Raw genomic sequence first — 22,823 nt, 5'->3', positions numbered from 1 at the left:
ATCGAACAATCCTGGCAATTAAAAATGACTTGAGGAATTTATTTTTGCTCATTAAAACGAATTTTGTACGTTGACTTAGTTATTCAAAATTAAACTCAAAATTATGAAAAATGAAAATGAAGGTATTTACAACTTATGAAGCTACACAGTTTTTTTTTTCAATGTTGTAATTTTAACTGATCACGTCAAATTGAGTAAGGTTAAGGTTTAATAAAATCACAATTAAATGTTTGGTTGATAGTTTTTTTTATTAATTTGTAATAAAATGTGAGGTCAAGTGAATAAAACGTTTCAAATTTTATCTAAATTCAATTAAAGTAAATTTTTTCACTGAAATTAAAATAATTTTGCAACAACAATATTTTTTTCTTAATTTGCTTTAAAAATGATTCTACTGAAAATTTCAAAAATATAAAGATACATATGAATTCTGTATTAGTAACAAATAAAACATGTAACTTAAAACAAAGTTAATCTGTTTTCAGTGCAAAACTGTCCAAATAATTTTCTGCGTGAAATACTTTACACTTTGAGAGGATTAAAATAATACTTTTTATCAATGTTTCCCTAACAATAATTTACTATTTTTTTAGAACTTTTCAAAATTTGGTGAAAACTACTTTTTGAGGCACTTTAGACACTTCTCCACTAAGGTCAGTATGGTTAATACCATTCATTTTGAATATAAATCGTATTATCCATTTGGAAAAAAAACTCTTAAACCAAACAATGTCACCCCGTTTGACGGTAGGTACCTACTTGTTCTAGATTAATTAAAAAATAAATAAAAACAATATCAATATAAGGAAGACATCAACCACTTTGAGGTAGATTCGTTACGTTTTCAAGTAATTCACAGCAACATTGTAGGATATGTAAAATGACACATAAATACAAGTAAATTTACACATTTTTAGAAGAAAAATTACACATGTTCTGACAAAAAAATGTCATCAATTCTCGTTGTAATTTTGCCTTGGTTTTTCCATTGTTTATAAATCGCTTACATTTATTCTAATTCTTTCAAAAATGTGTTGTTCATAAAATTAAAATCCCTTTCATCTTTTGTCGCGTCCATATTATTTTGTATTACGTATTTTTTCAATAACTTTTTCTTTTGTTGTCTTTTTTAACCGTTTAATCTTAAATATAAAAGATGAAGTGAAACAAACATTGACAAAGTCACATGAAACAATTAAATTCGTTAAAACTAAAACAAACTTGGATAAGGGGAGAGTGAGAAATCAAAAAAACCTACGGGAAAAAAACTGTAAAAGATTGAGTAAATTTGGAAGGTGTAAAATTGGAGATAAAATATTTCATCTTTTATGATGTAATACAGTGTTTCTCAACCGGTGAGGAATTCCCCCCCGGGGGGGGAATTTGGCCATTCTAGGGGGGAATGAGGGTTCAATAGAAATTCAATGTCTTAAATCATTATGTGACACATTCTTTGCAACTTTCAGTTCCTTTGATTAGTAATAAAAATATTTGTTTTTTTTCCCAAAAAATAATTATTAATGTTGAAAAAATGAAATGGTTTTTTTAAATATTTTTCAGGCATTTGTATTTTTTTAGACACAAGCAGATTTGTTTGTGACCAATTTGTGACCGATTTTTTTGCTGGTTTCTGTGAGATTTTTGTACACATTTTAACAAGAACAACTTTTTTCAAATATTATTTTAGATTGTTTGAATTCTTCACATCTTTTGTCTTTTGCCGCAGATAATTATTAATTTTATTTAATATTTGTACATATTTTATAATTGTATTTTTTTATTGTAATTTAAGCGAAAAGAAATCCTAGAATAGTAGCTTTTATTGTTCAAGAAAAAAAGATCAAATAAACAAGCAATTAATCAAAATCAAACCTGCGTTGTCTGTTAGTTATTTTAAAATTAAAATAAAAAGTTTTCCAGTCAAGGGGGGAATGGATCGCAAAAGGTTGAGAAACACTGATGTAATATGTCATGCTTATTAGTATTTTTGAGTAAATTTTATCCTACATTTTATCCCAAAAATTCAATTTTGACGAACTTTTCCCTTCTTAGATATTTTTTTAATTTTTTATATGATTAAGTGACCAAATAGTGCCAACTTTTATACTTTGAACAGGAAAAAGAGTTTAATTTTGGGAGGTTGAAAATTTGGTTTGTTGAATATTACCTCTTTTTATGAATAATTTCACTTAAAAAATGTGTAAAATGTGACCCTGATGAAAATTCATCGGAAACAGGTGAATATTATCCAATTCCTGATGTAATATTGCACAATTTTTTGACACAAAATCTGTCACCATTTCCTAATGAATATTTTCGACATTGTTTTTGTCAAGTTTTGTTTTTTTAGAAAAAAAAAGATTTTTGAAAAGTATCGAATATTTACACGAAAAAGCTTCCAAAAATCATTTTTAGTAATTTTAAACCTTTGTAGGGCCATATCTCCGCAATCAAAGGCCAGATCTACAATATTCCAAAAAGGAATTGGAAGAAAGTTTTGCTCAGCCCTTCAATTTTTTTAAGGACGTTAACCCTTAAAAAAATAAAATGGCACATTTACTAGGAAAAGGTAACCTAAAAATGGCTTTAAATAAAAAACAAAAATTTAAATCAATTAATTATTAATATTTTTAAAGATCAATTTTCGATCCTTTGAAAATAACAATATCTGAAAATTCATAAATTGGCAAAAACTAAACGTCCGTTATAACCACTTGGCACTGGCACTTTTTGCCCTATAAAACATATCCAAAAATGGAAAAAAGGTAATTGAAAAAATCCATACGAGCCTAACAGAGTAAAATGTTCAAGCAGATGTAAAATGTTCAGAGTTTTGTGATAAATTACAAACTACAAAAAGTTGAATTCAAGTCTCCCCACTCTCCCCTATGGCAATTGGAAAGAAAAATAAAACAGCAGCTTTAAAAATCTTAACTTTATTTCGAGGAACCTACTGGAACAGAAATTTAGTATCGTCATGTGTTGTTTAAACAGATGAAAAATTTTCAAAACGTTCATTATGAAATTCACAAAAATGATTCAATCTGGCAAGCCCCAGTCAGTTGTGAGATTTAAGCAAGTGCAGTTAGTAGTAGTTATCTGAAAGCAAGTAGTAGTTTTTTGGATGTTCAGAAGAGTGAAAATAATTAAAATGTTTTGATTTGCAGAAATCTTCAAATGAACGAAGCACTGCCAACGAACAAATCTTGCTTTCTACGCACAGCGCAGGTGTCTGTTTGTGCAGTTGTTCTGATTGCCTTGATCACGTACACCTCTTCGTACTACTATGAGCGACCGTGGACTCAATTGCCTCAGTTTGGATTTCTTAAAAGACTCCAAAGAAAGTTTATCAAACCTCCTCCGCCTCCAGGGACTTCCTGTAGCAAGAAGAATGTCACGTTTAGTAAAACCACAGTCGGTGATCTGTACGAAAGCGGACATTCGGACGATCTCGAAAACTTCAGCAAGATCTGCCCCGACAACGGACTCTCAATCCAACTTTTGATGCTCGTCCTCTCCGCGCCCACTCATTTCGACCACCGGGAGGCCATCCGGAACACGTGGGGCCACCACGAAAGTCCCGATGTCGCAGTCGCCTTCCTCCTGGGAAACTCACAAAATCAAGGCGTTGAAGACCGCCTTACGGCGGAAAACGCCCTCTACGGTGATGTTATCCGGGGGCACTTCCACGACACGTACGACAATCTCACCCTGAAGACGGTTTCGATGCTCGAGTGGACGGGGGTGCACTGTTCGAAGGCTAGGTTTTTACTTAAAGTGGACGACGACATGTTCATCAACGTGCCGAAGCTGGTGGAGTTTGTGAAAGCTCGAGTTGATGTGGGGAGATCGATTTTTGGGCGGCTGGCGGATGGTTGGCCGGCGCTCAGGGATCGCTCCTCCAAGTGGTACGTCAGTTGGGAGGAATACGGACTGGAGAGGTATCCGGCGTTTACAACGGGTGAGTTTGATTTGAGTGACGTTTTTTGGGATCAGGACTAACACTAGTTGTTTTGAAGGACCAGCGTATCTACTGACCGCGGATGTCGTCCAGGACTTGTACTGCGAAGCGCTGGGAATGCCATTTTTCAAGCTGGAGGATGTGTTCGTAACGGGGATGGTAGCGGAGCGATTGAATGTCTCCCGAATCGGGGTCAAAGAGTTTTTGAACGTAAGGGTTGAGCCGGAGGCTCTAGATCACTGCAGGCTCAACAGACTTATCTCGATACATGACTTGGGTCAGACGGAGCAGCTTGAGCTGTGGAAAATGCTGCACGAAACAAGCGATCGCTGTTGACGTGTTGTTATCATTATCTTTTTTTATTGTTTTTCTAATAAAATTTAAAACTAGGCAAATGACGTTTCAATCAATCATTGTTTCAATAGTGTCCAACACAGTTATAAAATATAGTTATATTACATCTAGGAATGTTGACAGATTTTGTATCAGAAAAAATGTGCAATATCACTTCTAAATATGTGAAAGCTGACATACTTTCTACGTGTAATTTTACACATTCCATGTAAATTGATGTAAAATTAGATCGAAAGAGAGGTACTCAACCATCATACATTTCAACAAATTTTCAAGTTAAAGTTTCTTCTAAGATGAAGCGGCTTATGACACCTATAAATATGTAGAAATATGTGTTGTTTACAAACATTGGCCGTTTACTCAAAGTGACAACACATCATAGGGTAGAGGACCCAGTTTTCGCCCTGCTCCAGTTTTCGCCCACCTACTGGATTTAATCTGTATTTAGCTAACTTATACCATTTTTTGGTTGAATTTATAATGCAGGTTTGCATATTCATTCATTTCTAGCTCTAATTGAAACATTTCTAGTGAATTTCTATTGTTTATTAAGTTTTTATAAGCATTTAAAAAAAGCCTCATTGCAGCCGCCATATTTTTGTCAATTCCGACTACAGTGGGTAATAATGTTAATGAGGAAAAACAACTCATTTCGTCCGAAAATAATGTATCTGAATAATTTATTGCTTCACTGCATGTCTGAATTTCATGAAAATATAGTGATTTACCTGTTTCAAAAGTTTACCAAAGGTTATTTCAATAAAATAAAGTGGGCGATTATTGGGGTCATGAAAAAACATGAGATCCAATTTTCGTCCAGGGCGAAATCTAGTATTGTGTTTTCAGATTTTAGCTAGAGCAGTTTTCGTTTACCATAAAAACTTATCTTATTGCAGCGAAATGCGCTTGAAAATATTTTTGGATCATTTCAGATTTTTAAAGGTTAATTATTTATTTTATTTTATTTCATTCATCAGGGTGTTTTGGTAAAAACATCAGTTCAAAAATTAACCTAAACTCAGATATGGGACACCTAGCTCAAACGTGGTAAGAGTTTACTGGTACATTGTAGAACAAATTGAGCAAAGGAGGGAAAAGTAGTTACACAACATCTTTCAAAATAGCACATGTGCTTAATATTTTTATTTAAGAGGTACTCGAAGTTTTCTATTGAGTCAATTTGGGAGCGAATGATAGGGTTCAAGTTCCCCCAATAAATTCAACAACAACATGGAATTAATTGTAATTGTGTGCCCTTATCTTGGGTGAATAGGGACACATGAGTTCTATCAGGAATTTTGATTAAGTCATATTTTTTATGAGTGCGAACATGTTTTGGTTTTAGTAAGAACCTCAAAATTAGTGGGATATCTGTTAAAAAAAAACAACTAGGGTTTTTTGAATTTCAATTTAAAAATATTACGACAAAATTGTGCACATCAATGAAATTGAGCTTCGGGAACATATTGTGAATCAACAGGAGACCATATTTACTTAGTTTTGAGCCATAATTTTATTTGATTTCTTGATTTTTGTCGTGAGCGAAAACTGGTTCCAAGAGTGGGCGAAAATTGGATTTAGGGGGGCGAAAATAGGCACTTCAGAGCACTTTATTAAAACGCAAAATTTCAACAAAAATGAACTTGTAAATGATAAAAACATTGTGGAAACATAAAAGCTAATAGTTTGTCAAAGTTTTACAACAAATAGAACCGAAAACCATAAATTGTCATTGAATTCTTGACAAATTTCTTAGATTCCCACTATAAAGTGGGCGATTTCTGGGTTCTCTACCCTATAAAATGTTTTATTTTACCCCAATCAACATTACAAAAGAAAACTTATTTTTTTGCGAAATTGCGTCGTTTAATTTGTAAATTTACATGTTTTTGTGTGTAATCTCACTTATTACATAAATTGAGGTAAAATAACATGCAAAGAAAAAAACATTGTAAATCATGTACTAATCATGTATTTTGATTTAAGATTGCATAGAAATTTACATCAAATCACAAGGAAAATTCAATAATTACGTGTAAAAAATACATCATACACAGAAAAAAATATGTAAATTTACACAGCACATAATTACTGTTTCTTATGTAAACTCACTCAATGTAATGTTGAAATATGATGTAAAGAGTAAAAAGTCATGGAAATTACTCCAATGTAAATCTAAATCTAATGGAAACGTTGAGCATGGAAACTCAATTCTGATAAATTTCTACCCGTGTTCGGCTTCCTGTAAATTCCTATTTAATGTAAATCATACATGATACATCCAATGTATTTCTGCCAAACGTTGACTTCAAAACTACCCGAACTAAAAATGGTTATATTTGGTTCTCTTTCTATCGCTCTCATACGTCGCTGGCCCACTGCCTGAGCCTCGACCTGAACAAGTTGATGCTTTAGCCGCTCGATTATAAAATGCGAAGATGGCTCAGTCGGTAGCGGGTAGCAGCAGTACCACCGAACATCCTACCCGTCGTCCGTTCGATTCCAGTCCAGCGTTATTCAGTGTTGCGTTCCTCACGCGCTCACGCGCTCGTGAGCGCTCACTTTTCGCTCATTCGTGAGGAGGAGCGCTGCGCGAGCTAGCTCACGTTTGCCCGCGCTCACGTTTGCTCCGATTTTTTCAGCTCGCGTTTGCTCCACGCTCGCGCTCGCGCTCATATTTCGCTCACGGAGCGCTCATTTTGGACGTGTCGCTAATCATTTAAAGCTTTTGAGAAAGTTTTTTTTAATTCTAGATGGATTTTAAGGTACAGTAGGGCTGTGGAAATATGACTTTGTGAACAAATATTAAGATATATGAATTGAAATAGCTTATTTTCATCAAACATGTTTTTAAATAAAAAGTTGGATTCGCAAGGGTCAAATAATTTTTTAGACATGCAGTTGAATGTATAAATATTTTAGAATTTAAAGGCCTTATTGTAGCAGCGAGGTGCGGGCGGAGGGGTTTAGACGCCTAAATAAAAGGGCCTGTAAACCTTAGAAAAACTTACAAAACAATGAATTGATTCAAGAGGATTTATGCTTTGGGAAGTTCGATTCAATGTTAAATGCTTGGTTGATTAAAATATAACATTTAATTGTTTTATGTACCTAATCAGTGTTTTGACTACATTTCCAGATTGCGGGTCAGAATGAGCTACCATTAAAAAAAGTAATTCCGTTTATTAAATCTTTCAGTGATTCAGTGATAAGAAAGGGCTAATCATTTCTATAAGGTTAGTCTTTACTTGGCAAACATTAAAAAAAATAGGGTAACATTTTTGAAACAGTTTTATTTTTAAATATAAGCCTCACAATTCCTAAGGGTTGAAATAACCCTTTTGAATCAAGTCAAATAAATTGTCAATATTTTTCACCACGAAAAGGTTGGCACTTCTTCCAACAAGTGGATTTTATTCAACACTTACGCAACCAAACCTCTGAAAATATTCAATTACAAGTTATATATGATTTTTTGAACATGGATGATTGTAACTGTTTAAAAGATTTTTTTTAAAATAAATAAAATATACATAAATTGTCAATATTTTTTTTGTACATAACAACAATACAATATGGTCCAATATGGATTTGATATATGAACAAACAGTGCATCTCTTCACGTCAATGAATGTTTACATTATGAATTTAGATTTTTGTTCCTTGTTCGAAAAATGTGTAGATTTTAAATAGAACGTAAATTTCGGTTCACTGATCAAATCCATTTCAGTGCCCACTTTTGTTTGTTCGACAACTTTCTTGTTTATATTTGCTGCCTGTGCTGAGATAGTTCTAGAAACTTCGTTTCAAACAGGCAGATGCTTCAACAGGAAAAAACAACTACCTACTTTGGCTCATCAGCTCACGTGAGCGCAAAACGCTCCGGTGAGCGTGAGCGAGCACGAGCTACCTGATAAAAACTCACGCTCCAGCTGGAGCGAGCAAGCCTTCCGTGAGCGCTCGCTCATTCGCAACACTGGCGTTATTCCACTTGGCCGTCGACGAGAAAGCGTCCCCTACCTGTGAAATAACTTTTTAAAATCATAATTTCCTTTTGCTGCCCGCTTCACTCATTTTAAAATAGAACATAGGCCACACCCTTTTCCTACTGCAATCCAAGTCGAGCTTCTCATTCCCATTGGCCAATCAGAATTAGTTGATTTGAACTAGTGTAAATTTCAAAACTAATGTAAATTCTAAAACTAATATAAATTTTCAAAACAAATGTAAATTTCCAATGAATCTAATGTAAATTTCCAATGAACCTAATGTAAATATACATCATTTATCATGATACCTTTTGGTACATGATAAATAATGTAAATTTACAGAAATATTTTTTTCTGTGTAGGTAATGTCAAGTTGTAAACCACATCTACTTGTTTTACATTCCATGTGATGTGATGTAAATTACTATCGTAAATTACAATCTTCAATCAACCTACCTTTGGTAGATGATTCACGATGTAACATTTTTTTCTGTATGTAATATTTTTTTGTTGTATGTAATTTTGCCACAATTTATGTAATGAGTGAAATTACACTCAGAAACAAGTAAATTTACTTATTTTAAGAAGCAATATTACACATTTTTTGTGGAACAAATCTGTCCGAATTCCTTATTGTAATATAACCATGATACTTTCACTGTGTAAGTACATCAAAAAAAACTTTAAATCCTTCGATTACTGATTTTTTACTGACTGATTTTACTGATATTCCACGCGTTCGGTAAGACTGAGTCCACAAAATTTTTGGTTTCAACGACAGTTCAAAAATTACTTTGGCATCAGTAGTGTGGTGCCTGTGTTGACGCGCAGTCCTGTTTTTTCGTGTTATTTTCCATCTCTTTTGTGTCGCTGTTCGAGTGCAGAGTGCTTTGTTGGCAAAGGGAGCGCGTGGTCGTAAAAAATATTCAAAGTGAAAAGTGATTTTTTTTGTGTGCTTTTTGTTTCGCATTTTTATCGTGTATTGTGTGCTGCGAGAAGAAGATTACCCTCTGAAAATCCAGCGTCATCAGTGCATAATTGGCAAAGGGAGCACGTGGTCGTAAAAAATATTCAGAGTGAAAAGTGATGTTTTGTGATTTTCAAAGCCCTTCCTATATCATCGTTGATCGGAAGGCACGGCGTCGGGTGGACTGTGTTTAAATTTTTCGAATAAGGTTTTATTTTTTTGCGGTGAAAAAGCTATTTCTATATAATGAACGAAAGACGCACTGACAATTTGGATCGTTGAGTTAATATAGGAGCAAAATAACTGTGTGTGATTGATTTATTGTGTTAACCAGAAAGACCTTCCCATAGCATCGTTGCTCGGAAGGCTCGCCGACGGGTCTGTTATGAAAGTCCTCCCCATAGCGTCGTAGCTCGGGAGGCATCGAAAAGCCAATACCTTATCCTACTAACCAAAAAAAAAAATAATCACGTGATGCTTGAAGGAGATGCTGTGGATTCAACGGTCTCAAGCGGTATCAACAAGTATATAGCGAAAAACTATGTGCTTGATGAGTCTGCAACTTCAACTATCGGACTAACATTCCTCCCTTTCGTTGAACTGCAGGCTTCTTGGGAGGGCGCCGGTATTGACTAATAAAGTAGGGATCTTCAGAGGTTAAACAGTGAACGGATGGTTGGCTCCCACTGATCATTTTTGATTCATTGTTTAACTTCAGCTGATCCGTCAATAACGGAGTAGCAGCTCATTGGCAGTCAACCATGCTCATGCTCATGCTCATGCTCATGCTCATGCTCATGCTCAACGACAGTTCAAAAATTACTTCCAGGGTTGTCACAAAACCCTGGATTTAGACGTAGTTTTTGAACTACCTCTTGCGTGCGATCCACGCTCTAGAGAATGACCATGAAATAATGCATCTGATCCGTGTAATCACTTCAATCTTGTCGATTGACTTTTTCCCCTAGCAGTGTTCGATTGATAAGTTTAAAATTTGTTTAGTTTCCAAAATCAAAAACCTCCAAAAACATGTACAATTTTGAAGAGATGAAAACCATTTTAATTTTCTTTAAATTTGTTATCAAAGTTTTCCATAAAAGTGTGTCAAAATTAGTATAAAATCAATTCTTTCCACAGCTAACAAAACGAAAATTTGATGCAGTTTCCATATTTGAACAGTTGCTTGATTGTCGGGTGCCAAAAGGTGCAAAATGTTGTGCCAATATATATTATAAAAGCTGGGAAGTTCAGTCATTTTGTTTCAGCAAGCTCGAGTGAACAGCTATAAAATCTGGTAAGTACTTGGTTTATAGAGAGAATGTCGATGCAAGTGTAAAAGTGTGTCTTACCAAATGTCAAACTAGTAGCAAACTACTTGTTAAGTGTAGAGACTCACCTGAAAAGATAAAGAAAAGAAAAGATTAGAATACATTGTATGATCAACGATAATAAAAATTAACTGAAAGGCATAAACTGTAAGCTCAAAGTTATCTTCTTTAAACGTTCTCCAGAAAAGATAACTCAAACTAATAAAAAACCTTTTTCAGCTGTTCAACAGATGCCTTCAGAAGAAATGTCTAATCCAGCGACACTCATCTTACTGCTGCTACCAGCAGCGATCTCAGCTGTCGGAATCAACTGCCCCGCAACATGCGGCTCAACCATCCCATCGGTAACGATCACCGACGGGTGCCTCTGCGGAACAACCATGCCCGGACTGGAGGGCGGTCCCTTCGACGCCTATCTGGGCGTCCCGTTTGCCAAGCCACCCGTCGAAAAGCTGCGATTTGCGGTAAGTTCTCGAATCAATCCTGAAAGTTGGAGTTGCTCATGACGATCTTCGTTTCGCGTAGAATCCCGTGAGGAACCTCCCCTGGAGTGGAGCGTACAACGCCAGTATCGCCAGGGGCGCTTGCCTCCAGCAGAACGAGTTCAACCCGGATCGTGCTTTAGCTGGCGACGAGGACTGTCTGTACTTGAACGTGTACAAACCTAGAACGGGGTCGGGACCGCTTCCGGTGATGGCGTACATCCACGGAGGGGGATACATCGCTGGGACGGCTCATCCGGCGTACGTCGGGCCGGAAAAGTTCATGGACACGGGTCGGGTGGTGCTGGTAACGTTCCAGTACCGGGTGGGAGCGCTTGGCTTTCTCTCGACTGGAGATCGCGCAGCGCCGGGGAACTTTGGCTTGAAGGATCAGACGATGGCTCTGAAGTGGATCCAGGAGAACATTCGGAAGTTTGGTGGGGATCCCGCGAAGGTAACTCTGTTCGGACAGAGCGCCGGAGCGAGTTCGGTCCAGCTGCACATGGTGAGTCCGCTGAGTGCGGGACTGTTTGCGAAAGCGATCAGTGCCAGCGGAAGCATGCTGTCGTACTGGAACCGACCGTACGAGGATGCGCTGACGCTGGCGAGACGTCAGGGTGAAGCGTTGGACATTAGTAATGCCAGGGCGATTAGTACGGAGAAGTTGGTGGAAGCACTGCGGAAGGTCGATGCCAAGCAGCTTGTTGGGAGTGTTGATAAGCTGAAGTTTTGGTACAACCAACCGATCATTCTTTACCGTCCAGTGGTGGAACGTTACGTGAGCAAGGAGACCTTCCTCAGCGAGGATCCGGCCAGGCTTTGGGCTAGTGGACGGTACAGGAAGGTACCCTGGTGACCGGGTTCGTCCCGAACGAGGGGGCGGCTCTCACGCTGGGAGTTGTTACCAACGCGGTGAAGCTGCCCCAGTTCCTGGCGAACCAAACCAACCTGCTTTCGATGTTTGCCGCAGTTCCCAAAAGCCAGGAGAAGAATCTTCTCAAGCGTTTCTTCGCTGGAGCTCCCGTGAGCAACGCCAACATCGACGGATTCGACAAGGTAAGCTGAATCTCAAAGTAGCAAAACTTCTTCCAACGACCCAAAATTTGCACAGATGGTCACCGAAGCCGCCTTCCTGTACCCGATGATGAAGTCGATCCTGCTGTACCGAGCCACGAGCCCCTCAGATAGCGGTGGTAGTGTTTCGCTATACCACTTCAACTTTGCAGGCCGATATCGCTACTCGGCGCTGTACACCGGCCAACCGATGACCAGCCGGTACGGAATCGTGCACGGCGAAGATCTGCTGTACCTGTGGCGATCTCCGGCGGTCTTTCCGGACTTTCCAAGGGATTCCCCCGAAGCGGCGATGTCACGCCGCCTGGTTAAGCTGTTTGTTGACTTTGCGTATGAAGGGTGAGATGATTTTGGGATTGTGATTTTTTTGGAGAGTTTGTAACGATTGTATTTTTTTTCAGGAAAATTGCTGGAAAACAATCGCTTTTGACGCCGTTCAATACTGTTGAATTCACCAACTCAAATTCGGTCACTGATCCAGTGAAGAGTAGCCCTATTGATGGCCGATTGATGAATTACCTCTGGAATGTCCTGGTTTGGTGGTCTAATAAGTTGTAACTCAAAGCGATTAATGGTTATTAAAAAAATAAAGTTGTCCTACAACTTCAACCGCCCAACGAAGTTCTTACGTCATCGGATCAGCTGACTGAACAAAGGTCTCCGAGGTCGAATTCCTCTCTGTAGAAGAGATCTCGTTGAGCTTCAACCGCATAGATTCCACTATCGGGCAATTGAATGCACGGGCAGGGCAGTGATGGAATGCGGAGTTATTTTTATAGCACACTGAATGGAATGTACTACGCATACATAGGCAAGAGTTGGTACAGTATAACTACGATGGTACGAGACTCTTTAATTTGCGGTAAACAATCTTTTCATCCCAATGTTTACATTGCTCTTATATCCATTTCCGACTAATCGACAATCATTGCCAGACTACCGAGTTTCTACTGTAAAACGCTAATACAAACACTAACACGAATCGTTAGTTACACTTTGTAAGTTTCAGCGCAGATGATGATAACGAGCTCTTCGTCTACAGCCGATCTGTCCGAAACGCACCCCGTTCAGTTCCTCCTCCGGAGGAGTTGACTAATTTGTCATGCCGCTGCTGCTTCGTCGTGATTAGTGTTGACCCATAAACCAACTAACTGCGACTAATTTCTGAACTCTGGCGGTTAACCTCAACGGTGCAATTAATCACGAAAGTTGAGCTGTTTTGGGCCGTGTTTGGACGTCTGATCTCGCGTTTCGTGAGAGATCTCAAATTTATCTTGACACGCAATATTGCTGAGAGATCTCACGCGGGGACAACTTCAAACAAGGTGTGAAACTTGAACTGCGCGCGGTCCAAAAGTGGCCGGTTCATGAGGGTTCGCGCCCGAAAACGATGTCCCTGAGCGGGGTGAAATCGCACGCAGACCGGTTGGCGGTGAATGTTTTTGTTGATGTTCAATTTTGTTGTGGTTCTCTCGCTGGGTTTGACCGTGACGGGAAGAAAAATGGCTGCGACCGAAATATTAACGCCAACACGCAAATGTGAGGACGTTTTTTTTTTGTTGCTGTTCCATTGGGAGCTGTCAGGCACGATTTGTCCCGATATGGTAATTGATTCGACGGAACTTTGGGCAATGTTTTGTCGCGCAGAAAGAGTTGGTTTTGGAGCGAATTTTGTGGTTTTCGGGCGTTCACCTTCATGAGACGTTTGGTTTGGGTAGATTTGAAGATAAACTAAATAACAGTTGATCTTAAATCTCATCAATAAGTCATTTAGTCTGTATATCAGGCGCAGACAGGGTTATCAGATTCAACTTTAAGACTAATAATTGATGTTAATAACTTCCATGCAAATATCCAAACAAATTTAACAGTTGTCCATACAAAAATGGCATTTAAATATATTATGATCTCTCAAAACGGAAATTCCGATGAATGTGGTGTTCTCGGCAAAATTGTAGGTATAGGTTAATCAGAGGTTAATTTATTTATTTATTGAAGTTTTTTTTTAAATTGCTTTCTGAAAAAAAAAACATTATTTTATTTTCAGTTATTTATTTCAAAAGCAATTTTATCCAAGTCCCTCAAAAAAGATAAACTTGGTTTGATTTAAACTCAGTAAAAACTGTCAGGAATTTAAATTTAGTGTTTTTCTGTACATTTTTAGCCAACAATCTAAGTTTTTTATATTTCGCATTTATACGAAAAAGATTATTTTGTGTTTTGATTCAACAAAAGAATGTTTAAAATGAGTTTGGTGCAAGTTTTTTTTATTACTCTTATTAGTGCATTAGTGGGTTATAAATTCCTCTGTTATGTACTGCATAAGAACTTATTGTATCTTGATTTTTCACCTATAAAACCGAATTAACTTGAATTGATAATGAATGAGAAAAAAATATTTAAAAAATATAGGCAATTTTTTTAAGGGACCATCCACAAACCACGTGGACACATTTTTGGAAATCTCAACCCCCTCTCGTGGACAATTCTCCATACAAAAAAATCTTTTTGTATGGAGCGTGGACAATCGCCATACCCCCCCCCCCCCTAAAGTGTCCACGTGGTTTATGGATGGTCTCTAAACATAAAATGTAATACATTTTCCAAACTAAATTTAAGTCATAAAATTTGAAAATTTTATCTCAAGTTTTTTTTTTTTATTTTGGCACTCAACTTATTCATTCAATATTTTCAGCCAAATGATCAAAGAACTATTTTAGAAAGCCGTCGCGGGCCGGATGTTATGGCATCACGGGCCGGAGGACGAGCAGGCCTGATTTAGGCAAATACATTATTTTTGGGAAAAAATAACGTGAAAAATCCAAAAAGATAGCAGTGTAACCAACTTTTTTTTCAAAACTGTGAATAAACGGTTGAAAACAAATTTCAGTTTTAGTCGCAAAGTTCAGTTTTAGTCGCAAAATCGCAAAACAATATTTTATGGACGTTCTTGAAAAAAATTGAGAGATCGCAAATCATTAAAAGATGTATTTGTTATCCTCAAAAACCCGTAAAATTTTATTTTGCGCAAATTGCGTTTTTGATTTAAAATTTGAAATAAGTGTAATTTTTTAAGAGTTTACCTATGTTTTCTCTACTGTCCTTACTAAACATGGTTTGCAAAAGACTTGGTGTCTTGCAGCAAAAAATACTTTTACAAGATACAGATTCTAAAATATTTAGATACTGTTTTTGTATGGGTAGCTGTCAAATTTGTATGGAAACTATTTTTGATAAACTCAGCATGGTGGCCACTCAAATCCCATTTTCAAAATCTAGACTTTATCCTGACCTTTTCAGAACAACAAATAATAGAATTTTCTCACCAAGTTTTTTTTTTTAAACAGTTAATAAAAAAGTCTACATCAACCACCGAACATTGTAGTTAAATAAATTTAAAAAAGTTATTGCCAATTTGAGTACAAATATAAATTTACCAACATATTTATTACAGAAAGTACTTGAGGCATAATTTCTCAATAGGAAACAAAAAACTTAATCAATCAAAAAAAAAATCAATATTAGATTTTATTATAATTTTACAAGTTGCCAAAGTTTCTGTACCAAGGTTTTGATAAAAACTTAAATGACAAAAAACTAAAAATTACTAAAATTTAACACCTTTTTTCATGAAATGCCTGAGGCCAGCTTCATTCTCGCTAACTTTTTCAAAAGATCCTATCTACATAGGAAACCCATGGCGTATTGGTTGTTTTGAAAAAAAAAATCTAGAATTATTTAAAACATAAAAAAGATATATTCAATGTTTTCATTGTTATTTTAGAGCAAACTCCAGTTTAATAATAATTCTTGTTTTAACTCATAACTAACACGAAATTTTTGAAGAGGCAAGTTCTTTGAACACATTTCTAATGGTTTAATTTTTAAATTTGTTGAACAAATTTTATCAGTTTTTGCAATTTTAATAACTTTTGTTAAAATTGTTAAAAAGCAAGTTTGTCAATTGATTTTCATTGAACTTTTCGATTTCATTTACCAGTCGAGTTTTTCTGATAAATGAAAAACAACTTTTATCTATATTTTTTATCCCATACTTACAATAACGATGGTTTATCAAATTTAAGAAACGTTATTTCAATTTATAAAACTAACTGTCTTCTTATTAAATTTAGGCATTTAAATCAAAATAAGATATTAAAGAAAAGAAAATGTAATTTTTGTTTGTTTTATTCAAAAATTCTTCCAATCAATTGATTAAAAATTCAAGTTATTAAAAACAAATTTAATAGATAATAAAAAAGGTAACTTAATTTTTTTGTCAAGTGTTCACAACGAATTGCAGCAATTGAAATAAAAATTGAGCAATATCTAATAAAAATTTTCAACTTTTTCAAAGGATGGAAAATGGTTTTGAAACTTCAAAAAACGCTTTGATTTCCGGACTTTTTCCCGACATTTCCTATTTCCTGACTTAAGTGGTTACCCTGGGATAAACCAAAGATAAATATTCAAAAGGTAAGGTCCCGACAAAGTTTAAGACAAATACAAATAGTCGATGACCTTTTTTTTTTGGAAAAATGAAAGATCCGCATTCAAAAAGTTCTATAAATATCAATTCAGTGGTCATAACTTAAGATTAGGTTGCCAGATCTGAATTTATTTTGAGGGCAGAGTAATGGCAATAGCTTTGTGTGAGTGATTGTGTGTACTAACCAGAAAGACCTTCCCATAGCACCGTTGCTCGGAAGGCTCGCCGACGGGTCTTTTATGAAAGTCCTCCCCATAGCGCCGTAGATCGGGAGGCACCGAAAAGCCAATACCTTATCCTACTAACCCAAAAAAATATTAATCACGTAATGCTTGAAGGAGATGCTGTGGTATCAACAAGTTTATAGCGAAAAACTATGTGCTTGATGAGTCTGCAACTTCAACTATCGGACTAACATTCCTCCCTTTCGTTGAACTGCAGGCTTCTTGGGAGGGCGCCGGTATTGACTAATAAAGTAGGATCTTCAGAGGTTAAACAGTGAACGGATGGTTGGCTCCCACTGATCATTTTTGATTCATTGTTTAACTTCAGCTGATCTGTCAATAACGGAGTAGCAGCTCATTGGCAGTCAACCATGCTCATGCTCATGCTCATTTTGAGGGCAGAGTAATGTAAAAGTGAATATTTAAAAAAAAGTTCACAGATGTCGCCAAAATAAAAACTTCCCCATACGTTCAAAGAAAATTGAAACAAAAAAAAAACAAAGTGATGCATTAATGAATCAAATTTCAAATCAAAACAATCACTATCGATTAACCCAATAAAAAACCACACCCAACTCTCAAATCCCCTCTACACAAATCAAATTAGTTAATATTCCAACCACAACATCGCACAGAAAAAAAAACAGTAAATCCTACTGACACACTCCTCTTGTCGACATGACATCATTGCCCGTCCGATTATCTCTCCCGTGTCTAGAGTTTTACAAGCACGGCGATGATCTTCACCGCATTAGTCATCAAGCGCGTGTGAGCTCACCTTAAGGCGAAAGTCACCATGCCACGCCACGCCGTTCCGATTCAAAACAAACTTTTGCATACTGGTTTGGCTTCTTGCGCTAAAAGCGTAGAAAACTGGTTTGCTTTTATCGTCTGTTCAACTATTTAGCTTAAAAGCTATTATCGCCGAGTTGAAGGCTAGTGTCAAGGGCATTTGGCACACGCGGTTGTCCGGAACTTAATTTATTTTAAATTGATACACTTGTTTAGTCGTCGCTGCTGCCAACAACGGCGAGGAGGATCAGACATAAATTAAGTTCAAACGGTTTTATTGGAAGATGTTACCCGAAAGTTGGCAGCGTAAACAAGTTGGAGTGTTTATTTGCGCGCTGCTTTCTTTGGAGATTTAAAACAGTAACAAGAGTGGGTGGTTTTCGTCTGATGAACGCGTCTTCTTGAAGTCGGTCAATATCGAGCACGATGGGATCACGTGGCGTACTGGGATGTTTAATGAAGTCCCAGTGAGGATTTGGAACCAAGGGGACATCCTACCAGTCCTTACAGTTACCTCATAAGTAGTTTGTAGACTCAGGTAGTGATAGGTCTTGTATGCCTATGAGAAAAGAGCCTCCACTGAAGTTATAGAACTTTCAAGTATGCCACAAAACTCAATGGTCTTCGATATTGAGCGAGTTCAAAATATCCCTCAGTGCAAACATATTCCAACAAGTGCGTTGATTGAGCGCACCAAAACACCAACTGCGGCAACTCGGCTTCAACGAAGCGGAAGTTTCGATTACACGATTATATGTTGCTTCAATGTTGTTGTGTCGCTCCCCGTGAACCTTCCCCCAAACCGAGTCCAAACTGTGCCCCAAAACATGACATTCTGTCTGCGCGATATTTTTTTTTTGCGAGAGCGATTAAATTACCCTCTGTAACGCATGCCGCACGGTGGGTCAAGTTACGGGGGAAATTTGGTCAAAACTTGAAGGTTATTTTTTTGTCGATCAATACTGAAGACAAGGGAGTTAAGAACTTGAAGTAAGTCAACGTAGTTTTGACCCCGAGAATTTCACTGTCCCGGCAAAAAACTGTAATTTGTACCGCCGAAAGCAACAACCAAAAAAAATCGCGAGATAATTCGTCCTCCAATTGCCGGCCAATTTGTGTTCTGAATGAATCCGGCCCAGCGAGAACACCCAAAAGTGGAGTTCACACGCCTCACGGTCCAAAAACGGCGAATGATCATGGAGTACCGCAGATAGCATCTTAGCGGTCGTGTGAGAAAGCGGGGAGGTCTCCTCCAAATTTGGGGTCCGGTTGATTCGCGTAATTACGTACTGGTTAGTGGTGGAGTTGATTGAGCGATTAAAGTAATGTTATACCAATCAAGAAATGGTCTTTTTGGAGCATTCGGGATGGTCGAGTTATTCGGATGAAACTTCAATTACGTAAATCGAACCAATTTCGAGAAGTTGTTTGACGGGATCTTTGCTTTCACCACCCCGAGAGGATCACTTTCTCCAGCTTACGTAATTCTGATAACGCGCGAATAAAAGTCGTCTTCACGCGACCTGCTGGAACAGTCCTGCTGCGATCCCAGAAGATGATACTCCAGGTGGTGGTGATCGCGATCTTTGCTCGGATACCACACGCTATCAGCGAGAGCCTGTGCTCGGTGGCATGCTTCCCGAATCCGGCCGTGAAGATCCGTGACGGATGTGTCTGCGGAACGACCATGCCGGGATTGTACGGGGACGCTTTCGAGGCATTCCTAGGGATTCCGTACGCTAAGCCACCCATGAATGAGCTGAGATTTGCGGTAAGTGTTCGGACATCCATCAGGTGCTCTACTAAGTGAGTGTTGATTCCGCAGAACCCCGTCCGGAACGATCCCTGGCGAGGGATCTACAACGCAAGCTTTCCACGAGACATGTGCATCCAGATGAATGACTTCGCCCCGCGTCCGTTTGTGCAAGGTGTCGAGGATTGTCTCTACTTGAACGTGTACAGACCCAAGGTATGTTTGACGATCAGCCGATCGAATTCTAACCCAGATCATCCCGCAGACCCTTAGGAACACCCTCCCGGTGATGGTCTTCATCCACGGAGGTGGATACCTCGCCGGATCATCCCATCCTGACCAATTCGGCCCAGAGCGCTTCATGGATACGCGCCAGGTCATCCTGGTAACGTTCCAGTACCGCTTGGGAGCGTTCGGATTCCTCTCGACCAACGACATCGCCGCTCCCGGAAACTACGGCCTCAAAGATCAATCGTTGGCCCTCGGTTGGGTTCAGCGTAACATCCGCGCGTTCGACGGAGCTCCGGACGAGGTAACACTGTTTGGGCAGAGCTCTGGTGGGAGTTCCGTTCAGCTGCACATGATGAGTCCGCTGAGTAAGGGATTGTTCGGGCGGTTGATCCGTTGAGCTTGATAGAGCGCCAGGCGGAGGTCGCTGGAGTTGAAGATGCGGACACTATGGACTCGTGGGAGCTGGTGGATGCTCTGCGAAAGGTCGATGCGGTTAAGCTGACAGAGAGTAGATCTCAGCTGAAGAGTTGGAATAACTATCCGATCGTGCTGTACACGCCGGTTGTTGAGAAGGTCCACGAGGGAGCCTTCATGAGTGAAGATCCACGTGAACTTTGGAGGGACGGGTTGTACGAATCCGTTCCCTGGATGACCGGATATCTTCCGAACGACGGAGCTGTTATAGCTTTGGGGCTGATCTCGAATCATAACATGGTATCGGAATTCATCGAACAACAAAAAGAACTGCTTCCAAGTTTCGGACTCAACAGAAGCTACGACGATCTAATCTCAAGATTCTTTGATGACCTTCCAATAGATTCCGCCAACGCAGATCGCATGATCAAACTCATCAACGAAGGGAACTTCCTCTTCCCAATGCTGGAATCAATACTGCAGTACCAGAACCAGCCCAATAGTCCTCCGGTTTCGCTGTACAACTTCAACTTCAAGAGTCACTACTCGTTCCAAAATCTGTACACGGCAATACCTACAACCAGGGATTACGGAATCGTCCACGGATCGGAACTGTTGTACCTGTTCAGGATTCCGGCAGCGTTTCCGGACTTCAAAAAGGACTCCCCCGAAGAGGCAATGAGCAGGGAATTTGTCCGACAGTTTGTTCACTTCGCAGTCAACGGGTAAGTTTCTACAATATCTGGGTCTTGGATCATTCTCTCACTCTCCCGCAGGACGCTGCCCTCGGATGACCTTAAACGAAAGCCGAGCAAGTGCGGAGGCAAATTAGAAATCGTGGAGTTCACCAACTCCAACCGTCCAAACCATCCCGTTATGGTTAATTACCTAAACTGTCGCAGCACCGAATTCAACTACCTGCTCGATGTACTAACCTGGTGGTCTAATAAAGCTCAATAAAAGCCCCTCTCAACCTGTTGACCTCATTCGTAATACCTCCCCACAAACAGCATCTAACAACGAGATCCGCACTCGACCTTCCGCCAAGTGGTCCTCGCGAGTATCAATACCGCGAACCACACTCGAAGGCGGATTGAAATTCACAGCGTCAGCAAGTTCGCACACAAGCCAGTAGCTTCTGCCAACAGTGCCAACCTTGCAAATAACTGCACCGACCAAGTTCGAGCCCGGAGGGCGACACGCAAACTCAATTTCAGTCAGAGAAATGGAAAAGTTGGCGCGAAAGCTTCGTAAAGTTTGCTTCCTTGCCTTTTTATGTGGGTTTGCTCACCCCTGCGGGGTTCGGGACTTTTACCCACACAGTAAAAAAAATCATGGTAATATTACATCTGGGAAGGGGCACATCTTTTATGTCAGAAAAAGGTGTAATTTTACCTCTGAAAATATGTAATCTTACCACTTTTCTGGTGTAATGTCACTTTTTCAGTCTAAATCGAGGTGAAATTACATAATAAAAGAGGTAATATTCCACCTTGCAAAATTACAGCTTCCAAATTTACACATTTTTTACTGTGCAGCAATATCCGAATTCTGCCGTATCGAGATCCTTAAATTTGGGGGGTTTGGAGGGAAACCAACTTAAAGTTGGTGTCTGGAGGCTGCAAAAAATGGGTTATTTGTGCTTTGTCTGAAGGCTGGAAAATGAATTTGTGCTATTTTTGGGGGAGCCACCCCAAAAAAGGCGCAAAAAGGGTGAGTTCTTCTCGGAAGTTTAGGGTGAAATGTTTATCGCATTAGGTATTGATATTTTACGAAAGGCTTTTCGTTGTGTTAAGCTCTAATAACCAAAATTACAATCAAAATAAAATCTTCGAAAAAACAATATTTTTTAGAAATGAAGAAAGCTTACATCAAGTTGATGTAATTTCTCCATATTACATCATTGTAATGTCCATTTTTTTTTTTTTAAGTTTACTGTATTACATATCTAATATTTTGCGAGCATTTTAAACAGCTTTGCACAACAAATTTGAACTCCACCAACCAGCGCAACCGCGGACGACGGTGGCCAGTTTCGTGTTCCGGCCCCGTTAAACGGAGGGAAAAAGTTAATCCAACAAAACACCTTCACTTTCGCGTGTTGCATCAACGCTGCGTTTCAGCTCTTTAAGAGGGCTATTATTTTGCGAACCTGGAAAACACCAATTTTCATCAAGAGTGTACGCGATGGAAGTTTAAGCACACGTGTGGTAGCATCTGAGTGTTTGTGTTGTTTCCAATTTTCTCGTGAAAAAGCGCTCACAGTGGAGGAAAAACATATGGTTCTACTTAACCTCAAAATAAAGCGTTTAGCGCCCGCGTATTGTTGCCACGCAAAGAAAGCCAGTTTGTGCGAAAGTTGGCGATGGCGCTGCCATTTGGCGGTGATAAAAACGTTTGGCGAAATAATACCGACCTAAATGAGGCAGTGAAAAAACGTGCCAGTCCATTAAAATGGTCCGAGCCGAGCTGTACGTTTTTTTTCTGATGGAAAAGGTCAATTTGCTGTCGAGTTAGTTTTATGGTTGCGATTTGACGGAACTGGTTTATGAAAGTGACGATTTTTTGCTAAACAGTTGCAAGTTTTTGTGGTAATTCTAATAAATTAGGATGTTTTTCTGAATCACCTCACAGATTTTAAATAATTCTTAAAATGTTAATAATGCCCAGTGATAGAAAAAACTATCATTTGATCATTCCTGCACCAAAATATCAGAAGGCAAAGTTATTTTTCGTGAAATCGCTTCCTTTGTCTCGTGATTTCT

General features: G+C 38.5%; 2 protein-coding genes across 4 annotated transcripts in view; one reads left to right on the top strand and one right to left on the bottom strand.

Moving 5' to 3' along the window:
* Nucleotides 1–22,823, bottom strand: part of LOC6038935 — a 285,422-nt gene that overhangs the window by 117,874 nt on the left and 144,725 nt on the right. The gene's annotated exons all lie outside the window — the stretch shown is intronic.
* LOC6038934 (esterase FE4) lies at nt 19,314–20,074 on the top strand. The gene is made up of 3 exons (XM_038253320.1): nt 19,314–19,431; nt 19,486–19,629; nt 19,679–20,074. Exons 1-3 carry the CDS (start codon nt 19,348–19,350, stop codon nt 20,039–20,041), a joined length of 591 nt encoding a protein of 196 aa, XP_038109248.1. The 5' UTR covers nt 19,314–19,347; the 3' UTR covers nt 20,042–20,074.

This window comes from Culex quinquefasciatus, chromosome 2 (genome assembly GCF_015732765.1).
Source record: "Culex quinquefasciatus strain JHB chromosome 2, VPISU_Cqui_1.0_pri_paternal, whole genome shotgun sequence".
In the NCBI taxonomy this organism is placed as follows: Eukaryota; Metazoa; Arthropoda; class Insecta; order Diptera; family Culicidae; genus Culex; species Culex quinquefasciatus.
The sequence above is the reverse complement of the archived record's forward strand: the minus strand, read 5'-3'. Positions and strand labels throughout refer to the sequence as shown.

Coding starts and splice junctions, on each gene's coding strand:
- LOC6038934 (XM_038253320.1), top strand. CDS start 19,348: ATGCCGGGATTGTACGGGGACGCTTTCGAGGCATTCCTAGGGATTCCG. Junction 19,432..19,485: donor TGAATGAGCTGAGATTTGCG/GTAAGTGTTCGG, acceptor TTGATTCCGCAG/AACCCCGTCCGGAACGATCC. Junction 19,630..19,678: donor TGAACGTGTACAGACCCAAG/GTATGTTTGACG, acceptor ATCATCCCGCAG/ACCCTTAGGAACACCCTCCC.